A 24,582-nucleotide genomic window follows, 5' to 3' on the forward strand; every position below is an offset into this window, starting at 1 on the left:
TGCCTACCCTGTTGCCAACAGTTCCGTAACAATGAGCAACAACACTGGTGCTGGGAACTTCTTCCACACCAATGAGTCCACCTGCCACAAAAACTCTCTGCACTTGAACCTCCTTCTCCCCTCATGAACGGATAGACTAGTTAAGAAGGGAAAAAATAAGCCTGTCACTTTCTTTCTTAAGAGTTTTATATTTGAAGGGCAGAGTTGCCAAGAAGGAAGAGAGAGAAAAGGAGATCGCTCTTCCATCCACTGGTTCACTCCCCAATAGCCACAATGGTTAGGTCAGGCTGAGGCCAGGAGTCCAAGCACTTGGGCCATCATTAGCAGGGGGATAGATTAAAGCGTAAGAAAGTGTGCCTATTAAAACAGTACGACCTGTTTTAACTCCAGATTGAGTTTCTGGCTTTGGCTAGGCCCAGCTCCAGGCAATGAGGCCATTTAGGGAGTGAACCAGTAAATGGATGCTCTCCCTCTTTTCAGAATCGTATCAAAACAATCAATCAACCTTAAAAACAGAAACAAGGGGGGCAGTGTGATAACACAGCAAGCTAAGCCTCTGCTTTCAGCATGGGCATTCCATATGGGAGACAGTTTGAGTTCTGCTGCTCTACTTGCCATTTAGCTCCCTGCTTATGGCCTGGGAAAGCAATGGAGGCTGCCTCAAGTCCTTGGGCCACAGTACCTATGTGGGAGACCCACAGAAAGTTCTAGCTCCTGGCTCAGAACTGGTACAGCTCTGGCTGTTTTGGCCATTTGGGGAGTAAACCAGTGAATGGAAGATATTCTCCTTCTCTCCTTTTTCTTTACCTCTTACTTTCCAATAAAAAATAAATAAAAATCTTGACACAAAAGCAAATAAAAAACAGAACAAAACTATTCCTTAGGTTTAAGAGGGGAGAAAAAAAAAGAAAAACCTGAGAAATAGCACTGTCATTTACTTTTATTTTGCTTTGTTATGAAAGGTCTGAAGGGAGTAAGATGGGTAGCAGAGATCTCAGATCTCTAAAACAGTAAACATTCTTGGAAGAAAAAAACTTTTCATTGCTCTCTGGTGTCTCCTGTCAGTTGCTACTTAAATTACTCCCCTCCACCCCCAAATCCCTTGATATTCTGTAGCAACAGCCCAGACCTGCCACTGGATGTCACTGTTGAGGCACTGCTCCAAGAAGATGGATGGATAAATGGTTATCAATTTACAAATTTCTGGGATTGGAACTGGTCCTTCACAAAAAGAACAAATACATTATCTTGGGCACTTATCTCAATCAACTAGTGTTTAACAGGTGAACAGCAAGGAGGGTGTTGGGATTGTAGGAGAAGGACAAGATGTAATGATGTTACCAAGGGAAGGAAGAAGGTTGAGATAGGAACAAACCTACCCTCTCTCCCAAATCTCTCCTTCCACTCTCCTGTAGTCACAGGAAAAACAAAACAAAACAAAAAACCAAACCAAACCAAACCAAACCAAACCAAACCAATAAAGCTCCAACTGACAGGGATAAGAGTCCCTGAGCTGGTGGCACAGCTGGGATCAGAATCCTAGTATCTCAACTCCTGGTCCAATTTCTTCCGAGGAAAGGCAGGATTAAACAGGCTTTCACTCACATCTACTCGGAAGTCTTCAAGACGTCTGAATTTGCCGAGGTATTCTTGCAGTTTGGGGTCAATGTCCAAATTTTTGGCTTTGGAATATTTCAAGAAGGCCCAGAATTTCTCCAGCCCATAGAGTTGGCCTGTAGGGAAAGGAGAGTGGTAGAGGAACAGGACTGACAGGAAGGTGAGGCTCAAAGACGAGGGGGGTGTGACATGACACATGAGAGACCCCACCAAAACAGGAGAACAGACAGGGAGAAGCCCGACTTTCATGAGCGTCAGTGTTGCCCTCACCAGCCTCATAGTCCTTCACAGTCTCCTCCTGAAAATCCTTGAATATGTCCAGCCGAAACTTCTTTTCCAGGCCATAACTATAATATCGAAAAAGGCACTCCAAACCATATCTAGAAAACACAGAACAAACATCAGCAAAATCAAGGTGCAAAATGAATAATGTTTGTGTGCAAGAGGAACTATCAAACTGCTTCAACAGAGCATTATTTTTATCCTGAGAAAAGGGCCAACAAGCTGCAAAGGCCCATTTGAAACAGTATAAGATGTTTCTAGTGTGCTGAGGGTCAGCATACCCTGTCCCTCATCTACACCTGTTCATATCTACTTGCTTATAGTGTCTCTGGTTGCTTTTTGCTACACAGACAATGATCCTGCGGCCAACAGAGAATAATACATTATATTTATTGTCTGTCTCTTTACAGAAAAAGCTGCTCATCCTTGGACTAGGTGCTGTGCATGGCCGCTTGACCAGGCCAAACAGCAGATTTGCTCATTTACTTGACTCGGAAACCTAATTCCTAGGAATACATGCCAAGAAAAGGCCAAAAATGCTGATTAAGACTTGACACACAGCAATCAGTGTTACAGAGCAGCAGCTTAGCCATTGCCTGCAACAGTGGCATCCCACATGGGTACCAATTTGAACTCCACGTCGTCCATTTTTAATCCAGCTCCCTGCCAACATGCCTGGGAAAGCAAAAGATAGCCGAAGTGCCTGGGCTCCTGTTACCCACATGGGAGACAAGGAAGAAGATCCTGTCTGGTTTGGTCCAGCCCTCACCATCTGGCCAAATAAACCAGCAGGTAGGAGATACTGGTATCTACCTTTCAAATAAATAAACTTTATTTTGCACATGGACAAAAACTCATAGCAGCATTATTAGTCAATGTTAATATAACTGTTAGATATTAAGTATCTAACAATACTGAAGGAAAATAAGGGGTGGGTGATGTGGGGCAGTCAGTTAAGCTACCATTTAAGACATCCCTATCTTTTATCAGGAACTACTTTAAGCACTGGCTGCTCCACTTCCAATCAGGCTTCCTGCTAATGCACCTGGGGAGATAGGAGATTATGACCCAAGTAATTGGGTCCCTGGCACCCACAAGGGAAATCAGGAGTCCCCGGCCTCAGCATGGCCCAGCTTTGTCTGATATGGCCATCTGGGGAGTCATACGGCAGATGAAAGATTTTGTTCTTTCTCAGTCTTTCAAACAAATAAACAGATATTTTTAAAAATACAGAAACACATATGTGGGCATTCTTAAACAAGAGGGACCAGTGTGTAACAAAGCAGGTTAGCCTGCCACTTGCAATGCCAGCAGACAGCATTCTACGAATGCTCTGATAAAATCTGAGTGTTAATCCTTGTCCTGGTTGTTCTACTTTTGTATTCAGTTCCCTGCTAATATGCCTGGGAAAGCAATAGAAGACAATCCAAACCTCTGGATGCCTATCACCTACGTGGGGGCATTCTTTATGTTGAGATGCAGCCATTGTGGTCATATGGAAATAAGAGAGCCAATTGGTGTGTGTTTGGGGGGGTGAGGCCAACACAGTGGCTCAATCATCCACCTCCAAGTGCTGACATCCTAAAAAAAAGGCACCAGTTATTGCCCCAGCAGCTCTACTTCCCTTCTACCTTCCTGCTTGTAGCCTGTAGAAAGCAGTACAGGATGGCCCAAAGCCTTGGGACCTTGTACTTTTGCGGTAAAGCTCTTGGCTCCTGGCTTCTGGCTTCTGGCTTTGGATTGGCTCAGTTCTGGCCATTGTAGCCATTTGGGGAGTAAACCAGTGGATGGAAGAGCTTTCTGTCTTTCCTTCTGTCAACCCACCTTTCCAATAAAAAGATAAATCTTAAAAAAAAAAAGAGCCAATGAAAGATCTCACTGTGTGTCTCCCTATCTATCACTCTATCAAATATTAAATCTGGGCCTGGCGCCATGGCCTAGCAGCCGAAGTCCTCGCCTTGAACGCCCCGGGATCCCATATGGGCGCTGGTTCTAATCCCGGCAGCTCCACTTCCCATCCAGCTCCCTGCTTGTGGCCTGGGAAAGCAGTCGAGGACGGCCCAATGCATTGGGACACTGCACCCGTGTGGGAGACCTGGAAGAGGTTACAGGTTCCCGGCATCGGACTGGCGCGCACCGGCCTGTTGCAGCTCACTTGGGGAGTGAAACATCGGATGGAAGATCTTCCTCTCTGTCTCTCCTCCTCTCTGTATATCTGACTTTGCAATAAAAATAAATAAATCTTTAAAAAAAAAAAAAGCGTATCATAAACATATACTTAGGGACACTGAAAAATGCTTAGAATTTTTTGACATTTCACAATTTACGTAGAACAATCCCATTTTCATTCATAAATCTGTAAACTGTTCCTCTACACACACAAAGCCTGGAACGGGACAAACTGAACAATTTATTTTCGACACCTGACTTTTCCTTATTTTTTAAAATTCAACTATTTTTATTGGAAAGCCAGATACACAGAGAGGAGAGACAGAGAGGATGATCTTTCATCTGATAGTTCATTCCCCAAGTAGTTGCAATAACCAGAGCTGAGCTGATCCAAAGCTAGCAGCCAGGAGACTTTTCCAGGTCTCCCACACGTGTGCAGGATCCCAAGGTATCAGGCCGTCCTCAACTGCTTTCCCAGGCCACAAGTAGGAAGACAAAAGGGAAGTGGCGCAGCCAGGACATGAAACGGTGCTCATATGGGATCCTGGCACTTGCAAGATGAGGATTTAGCCATTCAGAGTCACTGTGCCAGGCCCCTTTTTCCAGCTTCTATAAACTTGTCTATAAATTCTTTTTCAAACTTCTTACGAAGAGAATATTTAATTTTTAAAATGTGGGAGAAGGTCTTACAAAGCTGTTTCTTAGGAAAATTTCATTGTATTTATTTGAAAGGCAGAGACAGGATTGGAGAATGAATACACAGGGCTCCTATCCACTGGTTTACTCCCTCAAATGCCTCTAACTGCTGTGACTATGGCTGGGCTTAAAGTTGGGAGCTAGCATGCAATACAGGATTCCAATGTGCATGGTAGGAATCCAACCACTCGGGCTATCACCACGGCCTCCTAGGTTCCTCACTGACAGAGGCTAGGCCAGCAGTCAGAGCCAGAAATTGAACCAAGGAACTTCAATGTGGGAACTGCTAGGCTAAATGTCTGCCTCTTGACCATCTCTATGTAAACAAAAAGGGGGGGTGCAGGTGAAGTAAAAGACAACATGGATATATCCTCGTTTACAAGTATAAAGCACCTACAAGATTGTAACAACACTGGTTATCTATGGGCAGAGAAACTCTGGACCATGAGCACCATCACTTTAGATCATTTGTGTGAACCATGTGAACTATACACATCTGTGAGGAAAACTGCAGCTCTGGATGGCTCCCACGCTCCCGTGCCAGACATCAGCCAGAGACACCTACCTGTAGCCTTCTTTGGCGTCCTCCAGAGCCAGCTGCTTAAACTCTTCATACATTTTTTTGTTGAAGTGATCACGGAGAAAGAAGGACCAGAAACGGAAAAGAGTGTTCATCTCCTGAGACTGGCCAATGCCCAGGCGTTTCCGCTCTGATGGGGAAGAAGGGATGCAGAACACGTCAAGGTCACAATGCCCTGGCTTCAAGGACAACGGATCTTGGGAGAAAATAACTTAGTCCTCTATACCTCCAAACTCCCTCACAAGTCATCTGTTACTTCTGTCAGTCAGCTTATACTTACTGGGTATTACTGCCTCTCTGAACTTGAGCCTTGCCAAAAGCAGTGGCACCAGTTTATGAACTAGAGTGCCAGCTCAGCTCAACCAAGATTACTCTCAAGTAAGACAAAATTAGGCATCAACAGGTAATTCTTAGTTTTAAAAAACAAGGAATCAATGGGCCCGGCGGTGTGGCCTGGCGGCTAAGGTCCTCGCCTTGAAAGCCCCGGGATCCCATATGGGCGCCGATTCTAATCCCGGCAGCTCCACTTCCCATCCAGCTCCCTGCTTGTGGCCTGGGAAGGCAGTCGAGGATGGCCCAGGGGTTTGGGACCCTGCACCCGCGTGGGAGACCCGGAGTAGGTTCCTGGTCCCGGCATCGGATTGGCGCGCACCGGCCCGTTGGGGCTCACTTGGGGAGTGAAACATCGGATGGAAGATCTTCTCTGTCTCTCCTCCTCTCTGTATATCCGGCTTTTCAATAATAATAATAAAATCTTAAAAAAAACAAGGATCAGGGCCCGGCGGTGTGGCCTGGCGGCTAAGGTCCTCGCCTTGAAAGCCCCGGGATCCCATATGGGCGCCGGTTCTAATCCCGGCAGCTCCAATTCCCATCAAGCTCCCTGCTTGTGGCCTGGGAACGCAGTCGAGGATGGCCCAATGCATTGGGACACTGCACCCGTGTGGGAGACCTGGAAGAGGTTCCAGGTTCCCGGCTTCGGATTGGCGCGCATCGGCCCATTGCGGCTCACTTGGGGAGTGAATCATCGGACGGAAGATCTTCCTCTCTGTCTCTCCTCCTCTGTGTATATCTGGCTGTAATAAAATGAATAAATCTTTAAAAAAAAAAAAAAACAAGGATCAAAATTTCAGAATCTCCACCAAGGATAAATAGATGGCCCATGTGACCCATAAGCATACAAACAGCATTCAACATCATTAGCAACCAAAGAAATGCAAACCAAAACCATTTCACATCCATCAGCACGAGATAGGGCTGTTGGGAAGATGTAGAAAAATTGCAATCTTCATATACTTCTAAAAGGAGCATAAAACTGTCCTATCATTTTGGAAAGCAGTTTTCAAAGCTCCTCAAAACACTAATCAACCACAATGCCACCCTCCAATTAAATATAAATGAAAACTTTTTAAGAGTACTGCAGCATTACTTATCATAGCCCGAAACGGGAACAACTCAGATGTCCAACAACTGCTAACTATGTACGCAAAAACAAAAACCAAAAAAACCTCCCCATACAACAGAATATGATTGGCAATAAAAAAGGGAAGGATTGAATGACTGGCTACAACAAACATGCTTCAGGGAAAAAACAATACACAAGAAGACAGATGTAGGACTCCATTGGTGCATGATGTGGAACAGGCATAGCCAGACACAAAAGTACCCAGCAGTTTCAGAGCTGAGAGAGTGTGTGTGTGTGTGTGCGTGTGCGCCTGTCGTCTGTCTGTGTGTGTAGCAACTAGAACAGATTTCTTCTTAGGGTAAGAAGAATGTTTCAAGACCAATTCTAGTGATAGACCCAACAGTGAATACACTGAAAGCCACTGCATCGTACAACATAAGTGCATGAACTGTATGCAATGTAAGTCATCTCATTTCAGTGGTGGTTGTTATACCCAAAGCAGGAAAGGGGGAAGTGAGGAAGATGAGCTCAGAACTGAGTAGCCATCTTCTGCTGACAAGAGTGTGAGCCGGATGGATTAATAACCATAAGTGGGTGCTACCCTGGTTTTGAGCAGTTTCACAATAGCCAGCTAACTAACTGGGACAGCTACACGACTTCTCACTTTGATCACTTGGACCTAAATTTTTCATAATTCAAAAAAAAAAAAAGATATTTTACAGTAAAGGGCACACATGGGAGTATCTAGAGAAGCTTACACCATCTCCTACAGCAGAGGTCAGCTAAACTTTCTCTATAATGGACTACGTAGTAAAAAAAAAAAAAAGTGCTGGCTGGTTGTGGCACACAAGCCAGTTTGGAAAAGTCTTGTTCTAGACAGTATGAGATACCTTGTGCATATAACTTTTTCTTTGGTATGGACAGTAGGCCACTTAACAGCAGCAATTTTGTCCGAAACACACACACACACACACACACACACACACAACCACCACCACCACCACCACCACCACCACCACCACCACCAAAAGCAAGACAAAAGAAGAAGAGGAATATTCTGTCACTTTCTTAGTTTCCTGCATTTGCAACTAACTGGCCTAAATTTCACTTTAATCCGTCTTATTCCCCATCACACCACGTCTTGCTCCCCAGCACCCCACCTAACCCCTAGCTTCTGCACTTTGGGTCTAAGCAAGGCATCACAGGTCCACACCAATTCCCCCTTGCACTTCTTACCATTAAGGCAGCGCCTACGATACTTGTGGTAGACGTGTTGTGTGAAGCCATTCTCCTTGAGCAGCTCATGGGAAGGATGCTGGAACTTAGGCAATGACTGAGGGGTACAGCCATAGCTGCCAACTGTAGGTGTCCCTTCGGAGGGGCTGGAGCTACAGAGACCATGAGAAAGAGTCACTGCTCACTGGATTGCCACAGCAGCCCCACCCACCCTCAGGCTCGGAGAGTCTTTCTGATTCAGGCTCTTGACAGGATATGGAACAATACAGCGCAAATACAGTGCATCAGACCTTTAGCTTCTATGCATGGATCTGCTTAACAAGGTTCTACAGAGGTCACTATAGTTTAATAGAGTGGAAGACTTGCCCAGAATCACAAAGCTATTTAAAGGCAGAGACCTTCCACTGGCAAAATCAAAGCCTCTAACCACTTTACTATATAACTTTTAACATTTAGTTTCCTTCATGGGCCACTGTGGGTCACTTCCTTGATATGTTTCTCAAAACCATACCTATTTGTGGACTGTGCCACCTCTGCAGACAACACTGCGTACATGTTGTAGGGAGGTTCCCCAGCAAGGAGTAAGCATTGGGGTCACATCACTGAAAAGCTTAAGGAATCTGGGCCCGACACACAGAAGTGGTCAGCAGATTTATTAACTAATGCATTTACTCAACTCACTGGCTACCCTCCTAACAGGTGGGCAGCAGACACCCAGTTTGAAAATCAATTCAAAGATACAATTTGCCTGATGGGTCTAAAAATCTGGTATCAGGTGATTAACTTTAGAAAGAAGTCTTCTGGGCCTGGCAGTGTGGCCTAGTGGTTAAAGTCCTCGCCTTGAACGTGTCAGGATCCCATATGGGCGCCGGTTCTAATCCCGGCAGCTCCAATTCCCATCAAGCTCCCTGCTTGTGGCCTGGGAAAGCAGTCGAGGACGGCCTAAACTTTGGGACCCTGCACCTGTGTGGGAGACCAGGAAGAGGTTCCTGGCTTTGGATCGGCGCAGCATCGGCCGTTGCGGTCACTTGGGGAGTGAATCATCGGACAGAAGATCTTCCTCTCTGTCTCTCCTCCTCTCTGTATATCTGACTTTGTAATAAAAAATAAATAAATCTTAAAAAAAAGAAAAGAAAGAAGCCTTCCCCTTGCTAAGCTCAGAAATACGCTTTCCACCCTACTGAATTTTAGGGTTCAGGTGAGGTTGGCTTTAACTTTCACACCAATTTCTTGGTCACTAATGACCCAACATCCACCCCACAGATAGTATGGTCTCCGCTTCCCTCCTGTCCCACACCTGATGGAAGCAGTGCGAGGTCTGTGCTCACGGGAATCCATCACCCAACCCACGTGGCTCTCCAAAGGCGGGTTTGAGCTGTGTCTTGTCTTCCTTTTCCGAGGCATCTGCAAAGATCAGTCCAGGACTTAAGGTTTGACCTACAACTCTGAGGAGCATCATCCGTGCAGCACTAACAAATGCCTTTTCAAGTCATATCTACTCTTTCAGATAAAGCACACAGATGTGAGCTGGTAACAGAAATGTCTATTTCACAGATGAAGAAATGGAGGCTAGGAGTGCAGAGATTCACCTTCCCACCTGGTCAGTCCTTTCTAGGCTGCTTGTGGGGTGTGGCACCACCCCAGACCCAAGTCTTTTGCAGATGTGGTCACTCCATGCCAGGTTAAGTGTGGCAGTGTAAGGACACAGAACAGGTTGGGACATATTTATCAGCTCAGGTAAGCAATTGGGGTGGGGGAAGAGGGAGGTTGGGGAGCAGTGGAACAAAGACTGAGGCCGAGAGATCCTCACCTTTGCATCTAGTGTCCGTCCTTCTTTTACCACTGGGTAGAACCGTGAGGTCTGACTTGAGTCTTTGAGCTGCGGAGTCCGGGGTGTGCGGGGCGTTCTGGCATTACGATAATTTGGCGACTCCGGGACAGTAGTTGGTAGAGAGCGGGCAATGGTGGAGGGCTCAGGAGCACCAAACAACTTGTTAGCCAGGGCATCAGTGGGAACTGCAGAAGCAGAAAGTCAGGTCAGCAAGCTAGGAAGGCCCCCCAGTTTGGGTGCTCCAGAGGCTTAAGCATTCAACCCTCACCTTGCTGGAACCGGGGAGGCCCAGGGGGTACCTCCTGGTTTGGATCCACAGGGGGCTCTGGGGTTAGTGTGTCAAACTGCTCCCGGCTAATCATGTTGACTTTCTTGAAGTTCTCAACCTCTTGCTATAAAGAAGATGGAGGGGTAGAGAGATGTTAGCACGCCACTCTAGTGGGCTCAGAAATCAGGACTGATAGCAAGGTGGAAAGGGCAACTTCCGCATCCACACAGGTGGACTTCTGGTACTGCCACAATACCTTAGCCCTCTTCCTGGGAGTGTGCATGCTACTCCAGAAGGGTCAGCATCTGTCCTGTCTTCTCTATGGTCAGTAAGACAGCAGTTCCCCAGAAACTCACTCCACACTCTGACCCCGGGATGCCAGTACCTCCCACTCTTCATGCCACTGTCTTGTTAGACATTTGCTGGGCTGTCTTATCATCTCCACCCAACACATGGCTGCTACTTATGACACAGGCTTAGCCAGCTAACCACCAAGTAATCTCATGAATTAAAAACTCACAACAGAGATATTCTGCTTGCTTCCAGGCAACAACAATTTTTCTCTCCATTTCCCACACTCTAAGCAAGCTCTTTAAAAGTCTTGTAAACCTTCAGATATGCCTCAGGATAGAAGAGCAGAAAGGACCATCTGACCCTTATTCAAGTCCTGAAAAATGTCCAGCCATGTACCTTAACACTGAATGTAGATCCTCAGGCAAGGTAACAGGCAGTTCCCAGACAGGACCACTCAATACGGTTTACTCTCACTGCTTCCTCACCCAGCAAAGGGTGGGTCACCATCCTCTTCTCATACATGAGTGCACAGGAGCTGGACTGGAAGGACCAGTCCAGCTAAGAACCCTTCTATTCTCTACATAGTGAAGGTAGGCAATGTGGGACCCTACACTCTTGGGTGTTCTGAACCTCACCTTAATTTGGGAATACTCAGGTTCAAACTTCTCAGTCCACAAGTCCTGCTCATAGTAGTACAGCCCATCGTTAATGACCTTGGCTAGCTCAGCACTCATCTTGGCACGTGAGGTGTGATTGCCTGTGCGGTCCCCTCCTGGGTGCCGGCGCATATATGGTGGTGTCTGAGTGACAATGAGGATCTTGTTGACATCTCGGTCATCGATCTCATAATCAGAGTCCTCATCAGACCAGGCAGTGAAGGTGTTCTTCCGCCCATCCATTTGCTCCATCTCCTCATCAAATAGGAAGTCCAGTTCCTCTTGTTCATCCTGATCTTTGGAAACCAGCTGTTGAGAGGGCAGCTGCTGAGGCAGAGAGGTCAGATGGCTGAACCTGAGCTCTTCTGATTTCTAAACAGGAACAGATCAAGGGGAGATGTCAGCATTGGTGGGGTCGGGGGGTGGGAGGTACCTGGACAAGGAAACTTCTCACCATGAGGCAGTGATAACCACGGCCCTAGGAACACTAGGCAAGTCCCAAGTGAAATTCCTAGAGCTAGCTCCATGAAGAGAGAGAAGGCACATGGAAGGCCACGTTCCTCCACTCAGAGGTGAACTGGAGGTCCACATGCTCCTCACAGGTCAGAGTTGTGCTCCAATCTGTACGCTTATCCCCTTGTAAAGGAGCTGACCTCAGAGTGTGCACAAAGCAAGAGGTCAGGCTGATCTACTCATCCAACTGGCTACTGCCTGGTTGTCCATTATGTGCCATATAGACATTATTTCATTAATTCTAGAACCATTTGAACCCTCCTTTATCTTCATATTACGAGGAAGAGATGGAAGTCTTGAGTTTCTTGTGCTCACTAAACCATCAGTGCTGGGTTCTACACTCTAACTCTGTATGTATCCGGGCAGTGACAAGCCTGTGTCCTCTCTTATCTTCTTTTTAGGGCCCTAAGGCTTTATGAATGGGATAGTAATAACAAAGTCAAGGGAAAGGTACTGAAAACAAAGCCTTAGAGAGTGACATGGAGTACAAAGAGCAGCCAGGAATCAAGGAAACTTGGGACAAGTCTACCAGAAGACACTGTATGACTCCTTCCTGTGAAAAATGCCACTCAGGGTGAGGATTTGGACCAGTGGACATCTGCACCCCTATTGAAGTGCCTAGGTTTGACTCACGCCTGTCTCTCACCTGAGTTAACACAGCCTCTGGAAGACAGAGGTGACAGCTCAGACAGCTGGATCCTACCAAGCACGTGAGAAATTAGGATTCTAGTTCTCAGCTTCAGTCTGCCTCATTTGCCCTATTGTAGGAATATGGGGGAAAGCCTTCTCTTATTCTCAAATAAAAAATACATACATACCGCAGCTGTAGGCAACTGCCTAGCTGGCAGGCATTCTGGGCCTTGTCACTGCAGAGTAAAGGCAAGGGATGCCAGACTGGGACGGACACCCCCCAACCCCAGCCCTGACTGAGGTGAGGGAGAGGGAGAGGAGGGTACATTACCCAGCAAAGGGGGATGGGAAGGGGTGAGGGTATGAAAGCATGTTGCCCTTGTTTTAAATCTGGAAAATTCATTTAAAAAAAAAACATTATTTAGTTATTTATTTTAAAATTTACTTATTTTTCTTGCAAAGTCAGATAATAGGAGGATAGAGAGGAAGATCTTCCGGCACTCCCCAAGTGACCACAATGGCCAGTGCTGCGCCGATCTGAAGCCAGTAGGCACGAACATCCTCCAAGTCTCCCACACGGGTGCAGGGTCCCAAGGCTTTGGCCCATCCTTGATTGCTTTCCCAGGCCACAGCCAGGGAGCTGGATGGGAAGTGGAGCTGCCAAGATTAGAACTGGCACCCATATGGGATCCTGACATGTTCAAGGTGAGGCCCTTGGCCACTAGGCCACTGTGCCAGGCCCCAAAAATTTATTTATTTATCTACTTATTTTTATTGGAAGGGCAGATCAGATATACAGAGAGAAGGAGAGACAGAGGAAAAGATCTTCCATCTGCTGGTTCACTCCCCAAATGGCTGCAATGGTGGGAACTGAGCCAACTGGAAGTCAGGGGCCAGGAGATTCTTCCAGGTGCAGGGGTCCAAGGCTTTGGGCCATCCTTTACTGCTTTCCCAGGCTACAAGCACGAACAGGAAGCTGGATGAGAAGTGGAGTACCCAGGAGAGGAAGAGGGGCCCATAAGGATCCCAGTGCTTGCAAGGTGAGGATTCAGCCACTGAGCTATTGCGTTGGACCCAGAAAAAGTCACTTTTGAGTCAGATTCCACCCACAGGGAAAACCACAGGATGTGTGGTCAGACCTTAGAGTGTATGTATCAGGACCAGATTGCCTCAGCTGCTGATGGCTGTGCAGTGGACAGCATGCTCAGATGCACATGGGGGAAATGACAGCCAGATCATCTAGGCCAGCAGGGAACATCAACAGCCCTGAGGATGAAAAGAGAGTCTGGTGCGATAGCATAACAGTTAAATTCCTCGCCTTGCATGCACCAGGTTCACATATGGGCAGTGGTTCTAATCCCAGCGGCTCCACTTCCCATCCAGCTTCCTGCGTGTGGCCTGGGAAAGCAGTCGAGGACGGCCCAAAGCTTTGGGACACTGCACCCACGTGGGAGACCAGGAAGAAGCTCCTGGCTTTGGATCGGCTCAGCTCCAGCTGTTGCAGCTGCTTGGGGAGTGAACTATGGGACGGAAGATCTTCCTCTCTGTACATCTATCTTTCCAATAAAAAGAAAAAAATCTTAAAAAAAAAAAAAAAAAAAAGGATGAAAAGCAGAACAGGTTAGACAATTCTCCTGGCCAAGCTTTGCTGCATATTCCTGGGTATGTGGATGTGCTAAGGTAGCTTTTGTTAACCAATAGATCTTGGAAAGATTTTCTTAACTCTGGAGCAAAAAAACCAACAGCTCTCAGAACTATCAAAATCACCCAAGTAACAGCCCTGGAACACTATTCCCCACACTGGGATCTCTAGGGCGTCATCAAATGCTAGTCCCCCATGCTCGCATGCTGATACAGTTTGACAGCAAGCAGCAGCCTCCTCCCTTTCCACTCCCTGGAACAGAGGAAGTGGGGGAAATGAGTTAAAACTTTTCAACATTTGTCCTGTTCCTCCATACCTGATCCTCCACACCCTAGTCAGAGGCATACATGGGTGTGCAACCTTCTCAACGATGTAAACAATATTAAAAACAAAACAAAGGGAACAGCACAGTGGTTCAACTGACTGACCCTCCCCATTCAAGCACTGGGATTCCATATAGGCAACTGTGTCCCAGCTGCTCCACTTTCCATACAGCTCCCTGTTTGTGGCGCGAGAAAGAGGTGGAGGATGGCCCAAAGTCTTGGGAACCAGTACCCACATGGGAGGAATACCTGGAGGAAGTTCCTGGCTCCTGGATTTGGTTTGGCTCAGATCTTGCATTGCAGCCATTTGAGAAATGAACATCTGTCAATTTGTCTTTCCAATAAAAATAAACAAATAAACAAATCTTGGGCCCAGCGTGATAGCATAGCGGTTAAAGTCCTTGCCCTGAACACGCTGGGATCCCATATGGACACCAATCCAAGCGGCCCGCTTCCCATCCAGCTCCCTGCCTGTGGCCTGGGAATGCAGTCGAGGACGGCCCAAAGCCTTTGGACCCTACACCCACGTGGGAGACCCGCAAGAGGTTCCTGGCTTTGGGCTGCCTCGGCTCCATCCGTTGAAGCCGCTTGGGGAGTGTACCATCGGACGGAAGATCTTCCTTTCTGTCTCTTCTCTCTGTACATCTGCCTTTCCAATAAAAATAAATAAATCTTTTAAAAAAAAAAAGTGTCAGCAAGGAACTTACACAGTAAGATGTTCAAAGTGTGGTCCCCAAAGGAAAAAACAGGTGATACCTACCTTATTAGACTCACTACCAGTCACTTCCGATTGCATCACAATTTTGAAGCATTTTGGCTAGCTGGCTAGCTACAGAGCCACAGCTCAGCGTCTCTGTGATGCTCCCTCAAACCCAAGGGCAAGGACACAGTTCACCCACCTTGGGCCGTGCTGGTGAAGGCCGGGGTCTCTTTTTCACTTCAATCCAGTTTTCAGAATCCAGGTCAGGCAGGCTAGCAGACAGGCCCTTAGGCAGCGTCTTTAGATTGCTCACCTCTTCTGTTTTCGTTGGCACTGGGGTGACTGCACGAGGAGAGCCAGGCGCTGACTCTGCAGAGTGGAAAGGGGGAGTCCTTATCCCTACCATTCCTCTGATGCTGACTCAAAGGAAAATGGAGGAAGGCAGAGGTGTGGAAATGCAATTAGCATGCAGCCGAGAACCCACCTGTCTCCTTCTGGTAGTGCTGGCGTGGGACAAACTCAGGGCAGTTGAGAAGCTGGGAGAAATCAGTCTGTGAATAATCCACGATTGGGGGACCAGGAAGGGGCCACTTCTCAGGCTCTTCCCTCCTACGAACCTTCTCATCAACCATCTCTACCACCTTGCTATCTTTCAGGGCCTGTGCACAGGGAGCAAAGAATAAAGATGAATGGTTACAACAGAACGAAATTTTGGAAGATGGCAGACAACCAGATCCCCCAAGCCTTAGACTGTGCACAATGCCAGCAGTGCTTTAAAATAACTAGCACAATTTCTCATCACTGGTGGACATATCAGCACTCAAGCTTAGGAAGGAACCAACATGAAGAACACACCTGCCCAATGGCCCTATAATGCTACTTTTAGTAATCTGCCCCAGAGAATATTTGCACAATAAGACAGCAGGTGTAAGAGATGTGGACAAAAGCCCTCTCACAGAAGCACTGTATATATATGCACAGGGGAAAAACTGGAAACTACCTAACTTGCCACAATACAACTTAAATGAACTATGGCATTATATACACACACAACACTACATATTCACGAGAACAGCTTTTATGTGCTCCAGTGGAGGCACACAACATGTCAAAAAAAATGGCTACAGATCAGAGTATTCAAGACTTATATTATGCCTTAATTTTTAAGTAAAAACATAGAAATACACATAATATCATTTTTCATCGTATCCACAGATAAAACTGCTGTAGGTCCCAGGGGAAAAGGTTGAAGACCATAAAGGCAAGGCTTTCTATTTTTAAAAATCTTTAAAAATCTGGACATGGCCTGACAGCTTAGTGGCTAAAATCCTCGCCTTGCATGTGTTGGGATTCCATATGGGCACTGGTTCATATCGTGGCTGCCTCACTTCCATCCTGTTCCCTGATGTGGTTTGGGAAAGTAGTCGAGGACGACCCAGTACTCTGCACCCAAGCTGGAGACCCAGAAGCAGCTCCTGGTTCCTGGCTTTCGAGGGAGTCAGCTTTCTCTGGCTGTTGCGGCCACTTGGGGAGTGAACCAGCTGACAGATCTTTCTCTCTGTATTTCCTTTTCTGCGTAAATCTGCTTTTCTTATAAAAGTTAATAAGTATTCAAAAAAATTTTAAAAAATGTGGCAGCATAGGCTTGATCTGTGACACTGGTGCAAAGAGGCACTTTCATAAAATGCTGGCAAGGATGCAAAAGTCAAAACTTTTAGAAAGGGACTGTGGTGCTGTAGTACCTAGCAGAATTATGTATGTGCTTGCCGTTGAGGTGGAACTCAGCAATTCTTCTAGAAGTCTACACTGAAAAGCCACTGGCAAAAATATGAAAAGATAAACATACACAGCTGTTCACTCCAGCACGAAAGCAAATTACATAAGATTGGAAACACGCCCGCGTTGTGGACAAAGCACAAAGCCACCACCTGTAACACAGGCATTCCATGTGTACCCTGGTTCACCTAGTTCAATCTCAGCTGTTCCACGTAGGATCCAACTCCCTGTTAATGTGCCTGGGACAACAGCAACAGATGGCCCTAGAGTCTTGACTCCCTGTGACCATGTGTGAGACCTGGATGGAATTCTTCCAAGCTTATGGTTTTGGCCTGGCCCAGACCCAAACACTATAATCATTTTCAGAGTGAGCCAAAAGATGGAAGATCTATTTTTCTTTCTCTAACTCTACCACTCAAATCAATCAGTCAATTGCACAAATAAAAAAAATCCAAGTGTTCATTTAGAAGTTAGCAAAGTTTTCTCATGGGGCATCCACAATAATGTACTATGCCGCTAGCTCCCATGTATATGAAGCAAAAACAAAAAGTGAAAAAGTACAAGTTTTATATTTGTCCATTTGGCAAAGAAAGGAAGAAGGACACAAATACATGTAGGAATTTGCCGTTTTTTAATGCAAGAATTGATTTTTAATATGAAAATACAATCTGGGCCATGCATGGTAGCCTAGTAGGTAAAGTCCTCGCCTTGCACATGCTGGGATTCCATACGGGTGCCAGTTCCTGTCTGGCAGCTCCACTACCCATCCAGCTAGCTGCCTGTGGCCAGGGAAGGCAGTCGAGGACGGTCCAAAGCCTTGGGGCCCTGCACTGATGTGGCAGACCCAGAAGCTCCTGGCTCCTGGCTTTGGATTGACTCAGCTCTGGCCATCACGGCTACTTGGAGAGTGAACCAGCTGATGGAAGATCTTCCTCTGCCTCTCATTCTCTCTGTAAATCTGACTTTACAGTAAAAATAAACAAATCTTTAAATAAAATACAATCTGTAGGAAATAAAAATTTTTCATGGTTTCAAATACAATGTCAGGGCACTTGAGTGGTGCAGCAGCCACATTGTGTATTACTGTGTCTGGTTCAGATCAAGCTCCTAAACTTACCTAGCTTACTGCTTATAGGCATCCTAAGAGGCAGCAAATGATAGTTCAAGTACTCAGCTCCCCAGTATCCCTACAGGAGGTATTGATTGAGTTCCAAGGCCATTGGCTCAGTCCTAGCTACTGTGAGAATTCAGGAAATAAACCAGTGGCTATCACTGCCACTTCCAAAATTATAAAATAAAACAAGCAAGTATACTGCTGTTATTAAGATTTCTGGGGGCCAGGAGCCATGGCCTAGCGGCTAAAGTTATTTCCTTAAACACGCCGGGATCCCATATGGGCGCCAGTTCTAATCCCAGCAGCTCCTCTTCCCATCAAGCTCCCTGCTTGTGGCCTAGGAAAGCAGTCGAGGACGGCCCAAAGCCTTGGGACCCTGCACTCGTGTGGGAGACCCGGAGTAGGTTCCTGGTTCACAGCTTTGGATCAGTGCAGTACCAGCCGTTGCGGTCACTTGGGGAGTGAATCATCGGACGGAAGATCTTCCCCCCGTCTCTCCTCCTCTCTGTATATCTGACTTTGTAATAAAAATGAATAAATCTTAAAAAAAATAAAAATAAAAAAGATTTCTGGGTCCCAGCACCAGTTCATATCCCAGCCCACTTCCTATCCAGCTCCCTGCTTGTGGCCTGGGAAAGCAGTCGAGGATGGCCCAAAGCCATGGGACCCTGCACCCGTGTGGGAGACTGGAAAAAGTTCTTGGCTTTGGATCACCTCAGCTCAGGGTGCTGTGGCCACTTGGGGAGTGAATCAGAGGGTGGAAGATCTTCCTCTCTGTCTCTCCTTCTCTCTGTAAATCTGCCTTTCCAATAAAAATAAATAAATCTTTAAAAAAATAAATAAAAATTTCTTTCCCAGGTGCATTATCAGGGAGCTGGATAGGAAGTAAAGTAGCTGGATTTCTTTTTTTTTTTTTTTTTAGATTTTATTATTATTGGAAAGCCAGATATACAGAGAGGAGGAGAGACAGAGAGGAAGATCTTCCATCCGATGTTTCATTCCGCAAGTGAGCTGCAACGGGCCGGTATGCGCCAATCCGATGCCGGGACCAGGAACCTCTTCCAGGTCACCCAAGCGGGTGCAGGGTCCCAATGCATTGGGCCGTCCTCGACTGCTTTCCCAGGAAACAAGCAGGGAGTTGGATGGGAAGTGGAGCTGCCGGGATTAGAACCGGCGCCCATATGGGATCCCGGGGCTTTCAAGGCGAGGACTTTTAGCTGCTAGGCCATGCCGCCGGGCCCAAGTAGCTGGATTTCAACTTGGCGCCCATCCATTTGGATGCTGGTGTCAGAAATGAAGACTTAACCTGTTATGTGACGATGCCGACCCCTGAATACATCATCTTAAAAGTATACAATGATGCTAAATGAACAAAATGAACCAAACAAAAAAAAAAAAGTATACAAAATCCCACTAGTTACCTTTGAAGATTGTTAGGGATGAACTTGTAATTCTACAATCTGGCTAATGAGGGGAAAAGATTAAGCATCTACCTGCCATTCCTAGCTCCTGTGTTAACCGAGAAGCTGATGAGGCATCATTTTCCTTCCAAGTATTTCAACTAGTACCCGAGAGCAGCAGGATGAGACCGTCACCATGGCACCTTTCCCAGTGAAGCAGTAAGAACTGATCATCAATACCAGCTTTGCTTACAAGAGAAATAAGCAAAAGAAGACACCATTCTTGACATACAGAGTGCTCTGGATAATGAGAGAACACCTCTAAAATTCCCATGTGATAAGGTCTCCAGGTCACTCAATTTACACAGACTGTGGTGCACAGATAAACACATGAGCTGACATCACCACATCCTAAGGGATACTCTATAGCACACAGAGCTCCATTTACTCTAACAGTAAACTGCAAGAAATACAAAATGAGTACAGGTTCTTATTTGGGTCTTAAGCTTCATAAACTATTTTTTCAGATTATTTTTCACATTTTACATTTCATTATTATTACTATTATCATTTTATGGTACAGTTCCATAGGCTCCTGGTATTTCCCTTATCCCAGCTCCAATTCCCCCACCACCTAGTTCCTCTATATCATTACTAAAGTATAGTTCTTCATACACAGTCATATGTCTGTCATTGTGGGCATGGACAATGGCAGAGAGTCCAGCATCCTATTATCAAGATATAGTAAACAGTTTCATTGTAAGTCCATATTTGTCTGGAAGTAGAAATGCATATCATATCGTATCCTCACATCTGGATATGTTAGTTCCAGATTATTTTCACTCTCAGGGGGTGGGAATCCCAGTCACTACAAAATCGTACCATAAAACCAAAAAATTCATAGGCTCAGCACCGTGGCCTAGTGGCTAGAGTCCTTGCCTTGAACGTGTCCTCTTCCAGGCCTCCCATGTGGGTGCAGGGTCCCAAGGCTTTGGGCTGATCCTTGACTGCTTTCCCAGGCCACAAACAGGAGGCTGGAGGGGAAGTGGGGCTGCCGGGATTAGAACTGGCACCCATATGGTATCCCAGCGTGTTCAAGGTGAGGACTTTAGCTACTAGGCTACTGCGCTGGGCCTGTAAGTATTCATTTTGTAGAGAAGTGTACTGAAACATTTGGGAATGAAATGCTTGGCTATTTAAGATTATCTAGTACGAGAGAGGAAATAGACACAGGAATAATGCAATAAGATTGGCCACACACTAAAACTGCCAAAGCTGGTGATGGGTTCACAGTGCTGTTCTGTCTACTTCCATAATGTCTGAGATTTTCTGTCAGAGAGAAGAAGGCAGGGAAGAAGGGTAGCTAAGCCATCAGATGGAGACACTTCCACGTATTTCTGCCTTACACTTAATTCTGACTCTGTAAGTAAAGATCTTTCTTTCCCCTACGCCCTTGCCCCAGTAATGGCAACATACCGCAAAAATAAGTGAGATGTCAGTGGTGAGGGCCTGCACTCGGTGGAAGGAAGCAATAAGGGTGATAGGAAGGAAACCATCAGCATCCATTTTCCGTCGAAGAAAGAAATCTCGCTCTAAATTGTCCACACTGAAGTAGTATTCACTAAGTGAAGGGAAGAAGAGGTGTCACTTGTAAGCTTGATTCCACCACCTTGCCCCACTCTCTAGCAGTCTCGCACAGCCCGACCCGACCCGATCCAGCCTAGTGACCCCCTACATACACATGGTGTTAACAACTGACCAAAACTTATGCTATCTCATCATATCCTCCCTACTGTTGAGTCACATCACTCCCTCTTGCCCTTTAAGATCTTTGGCCCATGTGGCAAACTTCCCACCTGCCTTTAAAACCCAATTCAAATATTTTGCACACTTTCTCTCCTGCTCCTAAAACACTGGTAACATTCTGCTGTCACTCTCCACTTCTTTGTAAGGCTCCCCTACTGAATTGTGAGACAAAACAACATGGTGCTTAAGAATGAACGTTCTGTAATTAGAGATGGATTCAGATCTGAGCTTGCCTTTAAGACCAGGATAAAAGATCCCAATCATATCAATTTGTTAGATTAAAACTACAGGATTAAATAACGTTAATGCCTATACAGCACTTACGCTAGCCAGCATTCTATCAATGCTATCACTACAAATGAAGTACACTCTGAGAGTGGGGCTGCCAGACATTTCCCTCCTCTGTTTGTTTGTTATTTCCTTAGGGTAAGTATGGTTTTGCAATAAACGGCAATCTCAGGAAAATTAGCTCTAAGATGGGAGAAAAGCCATTTTGTGCACTTTCAGCCAGGGTTGCGGTTGTTTCTAGCACTAAAGAGTCTGTCCAGTGTCTAGCTCCACTGTGCCCAGCTGCAAGCCTTAGCCTCTCACTCCTCTGTCCAGAAAGAAAATTTATGCCCACTCACATCTGGCGCTTAATGTAGTCTTTCAGCAGCTCCTGGTCCACGCTGTACAGCTCGGTGCTACTGACATTGTCAAAGTAGTAGGTGATGTTGTTCATGTACTTGGGGGTGCGAGGCCCCTCTGTACCATCAAACTTTCGGTAGGCGAACTGGTAGTCAAAATGGGCTATGGGGAAATGGGTGCCATGAGGGTGAGGAGATTCCTGCCTGCTACCCCACCACACTCCCTTGGACATCCCAGAGCCCAAAGGGACCTCACGTACTTCGAGTGCCACCCCGGCCACGTCCCCGGCCACGACCACGCCCCCGTCCACGGCCACGGAAGGAAGCCCGCGCCCCACCAGCCCCATCACTCTTCACACTCGATGTCTCATCCTGGTCATGCCAGGCAGGCTCCGGTTTGGTCTCTGGTTGCCAGGCTGGGGTGGGGGCGGCCACAGGCACGGGCATATAGGTGGCAGGTTCAGACCCTAAGGGGAGAGAGCGCATCAGATCAGGTCTGTGGGTCTCTCGATGTCCAAGCCCTCCCTAGTGGGCAGTGCATACCTTTGATGTCCCCGCGGCTGGCAGGTGTGTGTCTTGGCTCCTGAGGACGAGTAGGGCGTGAAGCCAGCTTCTCTCTGGGCACCTCAGGTTTCATGTCTATTTGCAATGGAACCCACTTGTGTTTGTTTCCTGGGAACAGCGGGCGCCCATGAGAAAGTACTTAGGGGAGAGCTCTCCCCCCCACTCACACCATACCCAAACCATCTTTTCTCCCCTGCCCTGTTCCCAAATCACAGCTTGTAATCTTGAGTAAATTTCTTCCCCTTTTTCTTCTACACTAAGGAGGCCAGTGGTCCTCAGGGCAACACCCCTGGTTAACTCCTGTTGTAGATTTCTCCAGGGTCTGACAGCCTTCATCTGGAGGCAGACACAACGGTACTCAGAAGAGAACACTCTCTAGACTGCCTTTAGACACATGTCAAAATGCTGCTACAAAGAGCTGAGTCAGCTCAGTCCTGTGTTCCATACTGCAGTAATGGGTTTGACACCCGACACCAGCTCCTGACTCAAGCTTCTTGTTTCCAGTTTCTCACCAACACACAGACCCTTGGAGACAGCAGTAATGGCTCAAGTAATTTGGTTCCTTATACACAAAAGGGAGACCGGGTTTCAGTTTCTGGTTCTCAGCTTTTGCTCAGCCCTAGCCGTTGTGGGCATCTATGCACTGAATCAGGCAATAGGAGTGTCCCCTTGTCCTCACTCCATAAATAAAAATTAAAAACAGGGAGATGGAGTCAAAGAAAATGCTGAACTGAAGTGGCAAATTCCAGTTAGACTCCCTTAAAAGGACAAGCTTGAGCAAAAAAACAGGGAGTCACTTCGGGTGACAAAAGGAGTTAAGAAAGGTAGTAGGTTTGGCCTATTTCACACATATTGTGAATGAAGTAAAAGTTTATCTTGTTTAAATCACTGTCCCTTTGGTTTCATATTACAGCAACTCAGTCTATATCCCAACTGTTTCAGCAGTTTTTTGGGAACTCTTAAGAGCAACGGGAATTCTTGTCTTTAAAAAGAAATGATAGACAGTGAAGACAAGACAGCTGTTCCAATGGTCAACACCAGCCAGCCTCACATTGGCCTGCAGTTTCTGCAGCAGCCCTGGAGTTCAGACACTTCCTGTGCAGTCCCGCCACATTCTCCAGTCTTGCTTCAAGGTACTTACCTTTCTTTTTCTGCCCACCTCGCTGGCAGTCCTCATCCCCATTCTTCTCTTCTCCTGATTCATCAGATTTGGTTTTCGGGCTCTCCTTACTATCACTCCCCTCTCCTTTTTCCTGTTCCTTCATGTCCTTCTTGGGTGGTAGCTTACGGGCAGGCTGAGGCTTGTGGGACTGTGGCTGTAGTAAGAATAAGGAGGCCAAGTGAAGTGAACTTTGAGAGCCTGCTATACTAGGAGGGAAGGCAGAAGTAACTACTGCAACATTGGCATTTGGGCTGTTATGTTCTCAGGACCTGTTCTCACACCTGAAATGCTTTCTCTGGGAAGCATGGTCAAATGTGCCAGAAGCTAGGATGGAGAATTTGTTTCTCTAGTTTTTCTGAGCCTTTGCTGACAACCCCCAGGACAGAGATACTGGGTCTCCCATGCTGAACTGGTAATTATGCGGTGGTATTGATGCTGGCCCCTGGCCCTTCTACAACAATTGTCCATGAACTGAAGGTGGTCAGCCAGTGAGCAGATCGATCTAGGCCACTGGCCAGAGCAAAAGCACTGGGAAGAACTGACCAGAACTCCTCCTTGTGCGGGGACCCAGGACAACCACAGAAGCCCCCTCAAGATACGGCAGCAATGGGGCCCAGCGCCATGGCCTAGTGGCTAAAGTCATCTCCTTGAACGCCCCAGGAGCCCATATGGGCGCCGGTTCTAATCCCAGCGCTCCACTTCCCATCAAGCTCCCTGCTTGTGGCCTGGGAAAGCAGTTGAGGATGGCCCAATGCATTGAGACCCTGCACCCGCCTGGGAGACCCAGAAGAGCTCCTGGCTCCTGGCTTTGGATCAGCATAGCACCGGCTGTTGCGGTCACTTGGGGAGTGAATCATCGGACGGAAGATCTTCCCCTCTGTCTCTCCTCCTCTCTGTATATCTGACTTCGCAATAAAAATAAATCTTTTTTTTTTTTTAAAAAAAGATATGGCAGCACTATGTTCACACTCCCGCCTTCACTCAGAGAATACCAAAGAGCAGTGTTTGAGAACACAACCTTGGGAATACCACATACTTGACTTCCAATCCCCATTTGGCCACTGAGGGGTAATAACTAACTTCTCTTAGTTTTAGCAGTCTCATCTATAAGATAAGAATTATAAAAGGACCTATCTCAGAGTCACTATGGGGTAGAAGAAACGACAGACAGTGGTGGATAGTTCCTGGCACAAAAGAATAGCTCAAACTATGGTAATCCTAAAGCCAAACATTAACATTCGCTTTTTAAAAAAAATGAACAAAGCTAAGTCCTAAGGCTCTGGAAGCCTCGAGAA

At 46.6% G+C, this 24,582-nt stretch overlaps 1 protein-coding gene across 3 annotated transcripts in view; it reads right to left on the reverse strand.

Annotated features, from left to right (window-relative positions):
- The window catches only part of LARP1 (La ribonucleoprotein 1, translational regulator), a 125,340-nt gene that overhangs the window by 4,040 nt on the left and 96,718 nt on the right, over nt 1–24,582 (reverse strand). For 2 of the 3 annotated variants that reach the window (XM_058677561.1, XM_058677559.1), the window contains exons 4-18: nt 23,267–23,441; nt 22,105–22,233; nt 21,822–22,028; nt 21,562–21,724; nt 20,606–20,750; nt 15,324–15,498; nt 15,039–15,208; nt 11,011–11,403; nt 10,082–10,205; nt 9,793–9,998; nt 9,280–9,386; nt 7,983–8,134; nt 5,330–5,474; nt 1,888–1,997; nt 1,606–1,733 (exon numbers count right to left, since the gene is read on the reverse strand). In XM_058677561.1, the coding sequence (XP_058533544.1) occupies nt 1,606–1,733; nt 1,888–1,997; nt 5,330–5,474; nt 7,983–8,134; nt 9,280–9,386; nt 9,793–9,998; nt 10,082–10,205; nt 11,011–11,403; nt 15,039–15,208; nt 15,324–15,498; nt 20,606–20,750; nt 21,562–21,724; nt 21,822–22,028; nt 22,105–22,233; nt 23,267–23,441 (2,529 nt within the window). The remainder of the gene's footprint in view (nt 1–1,605; nt 1,734–1,887; nt 1,998–5,329; nt 5,475–7,982; nt 8,135–9,279; nt 9,387–9,792; nt 9,999–10,081; nt 10,206–11,010; nt 11,404–15,038; nt 15,209–15,323; nt 15,499–20,605; nt 20,751–21,561; nt 21,725–21,821; nt 22,029–22,104; nt 22,234–23,266; nt 23,442–24,582) is intronic. The other variant, XM_058677560.1, reaches the window with a different exon arrangement.

Source organism: Ochotona princeps, chromosome 19, assembly GCF_030435755.1.
Source record: "Ochotona princeps isolate mOchPri1 chromosome 19, mOchPri1.hap1, whole genome shotgun sequence".
Lineage (NCBI taxonomy): Eukaryota > Metazoa > Chordata > Mammalia > Lagomorpha > Ochotonidae > Ochotona > Ochotona princeps.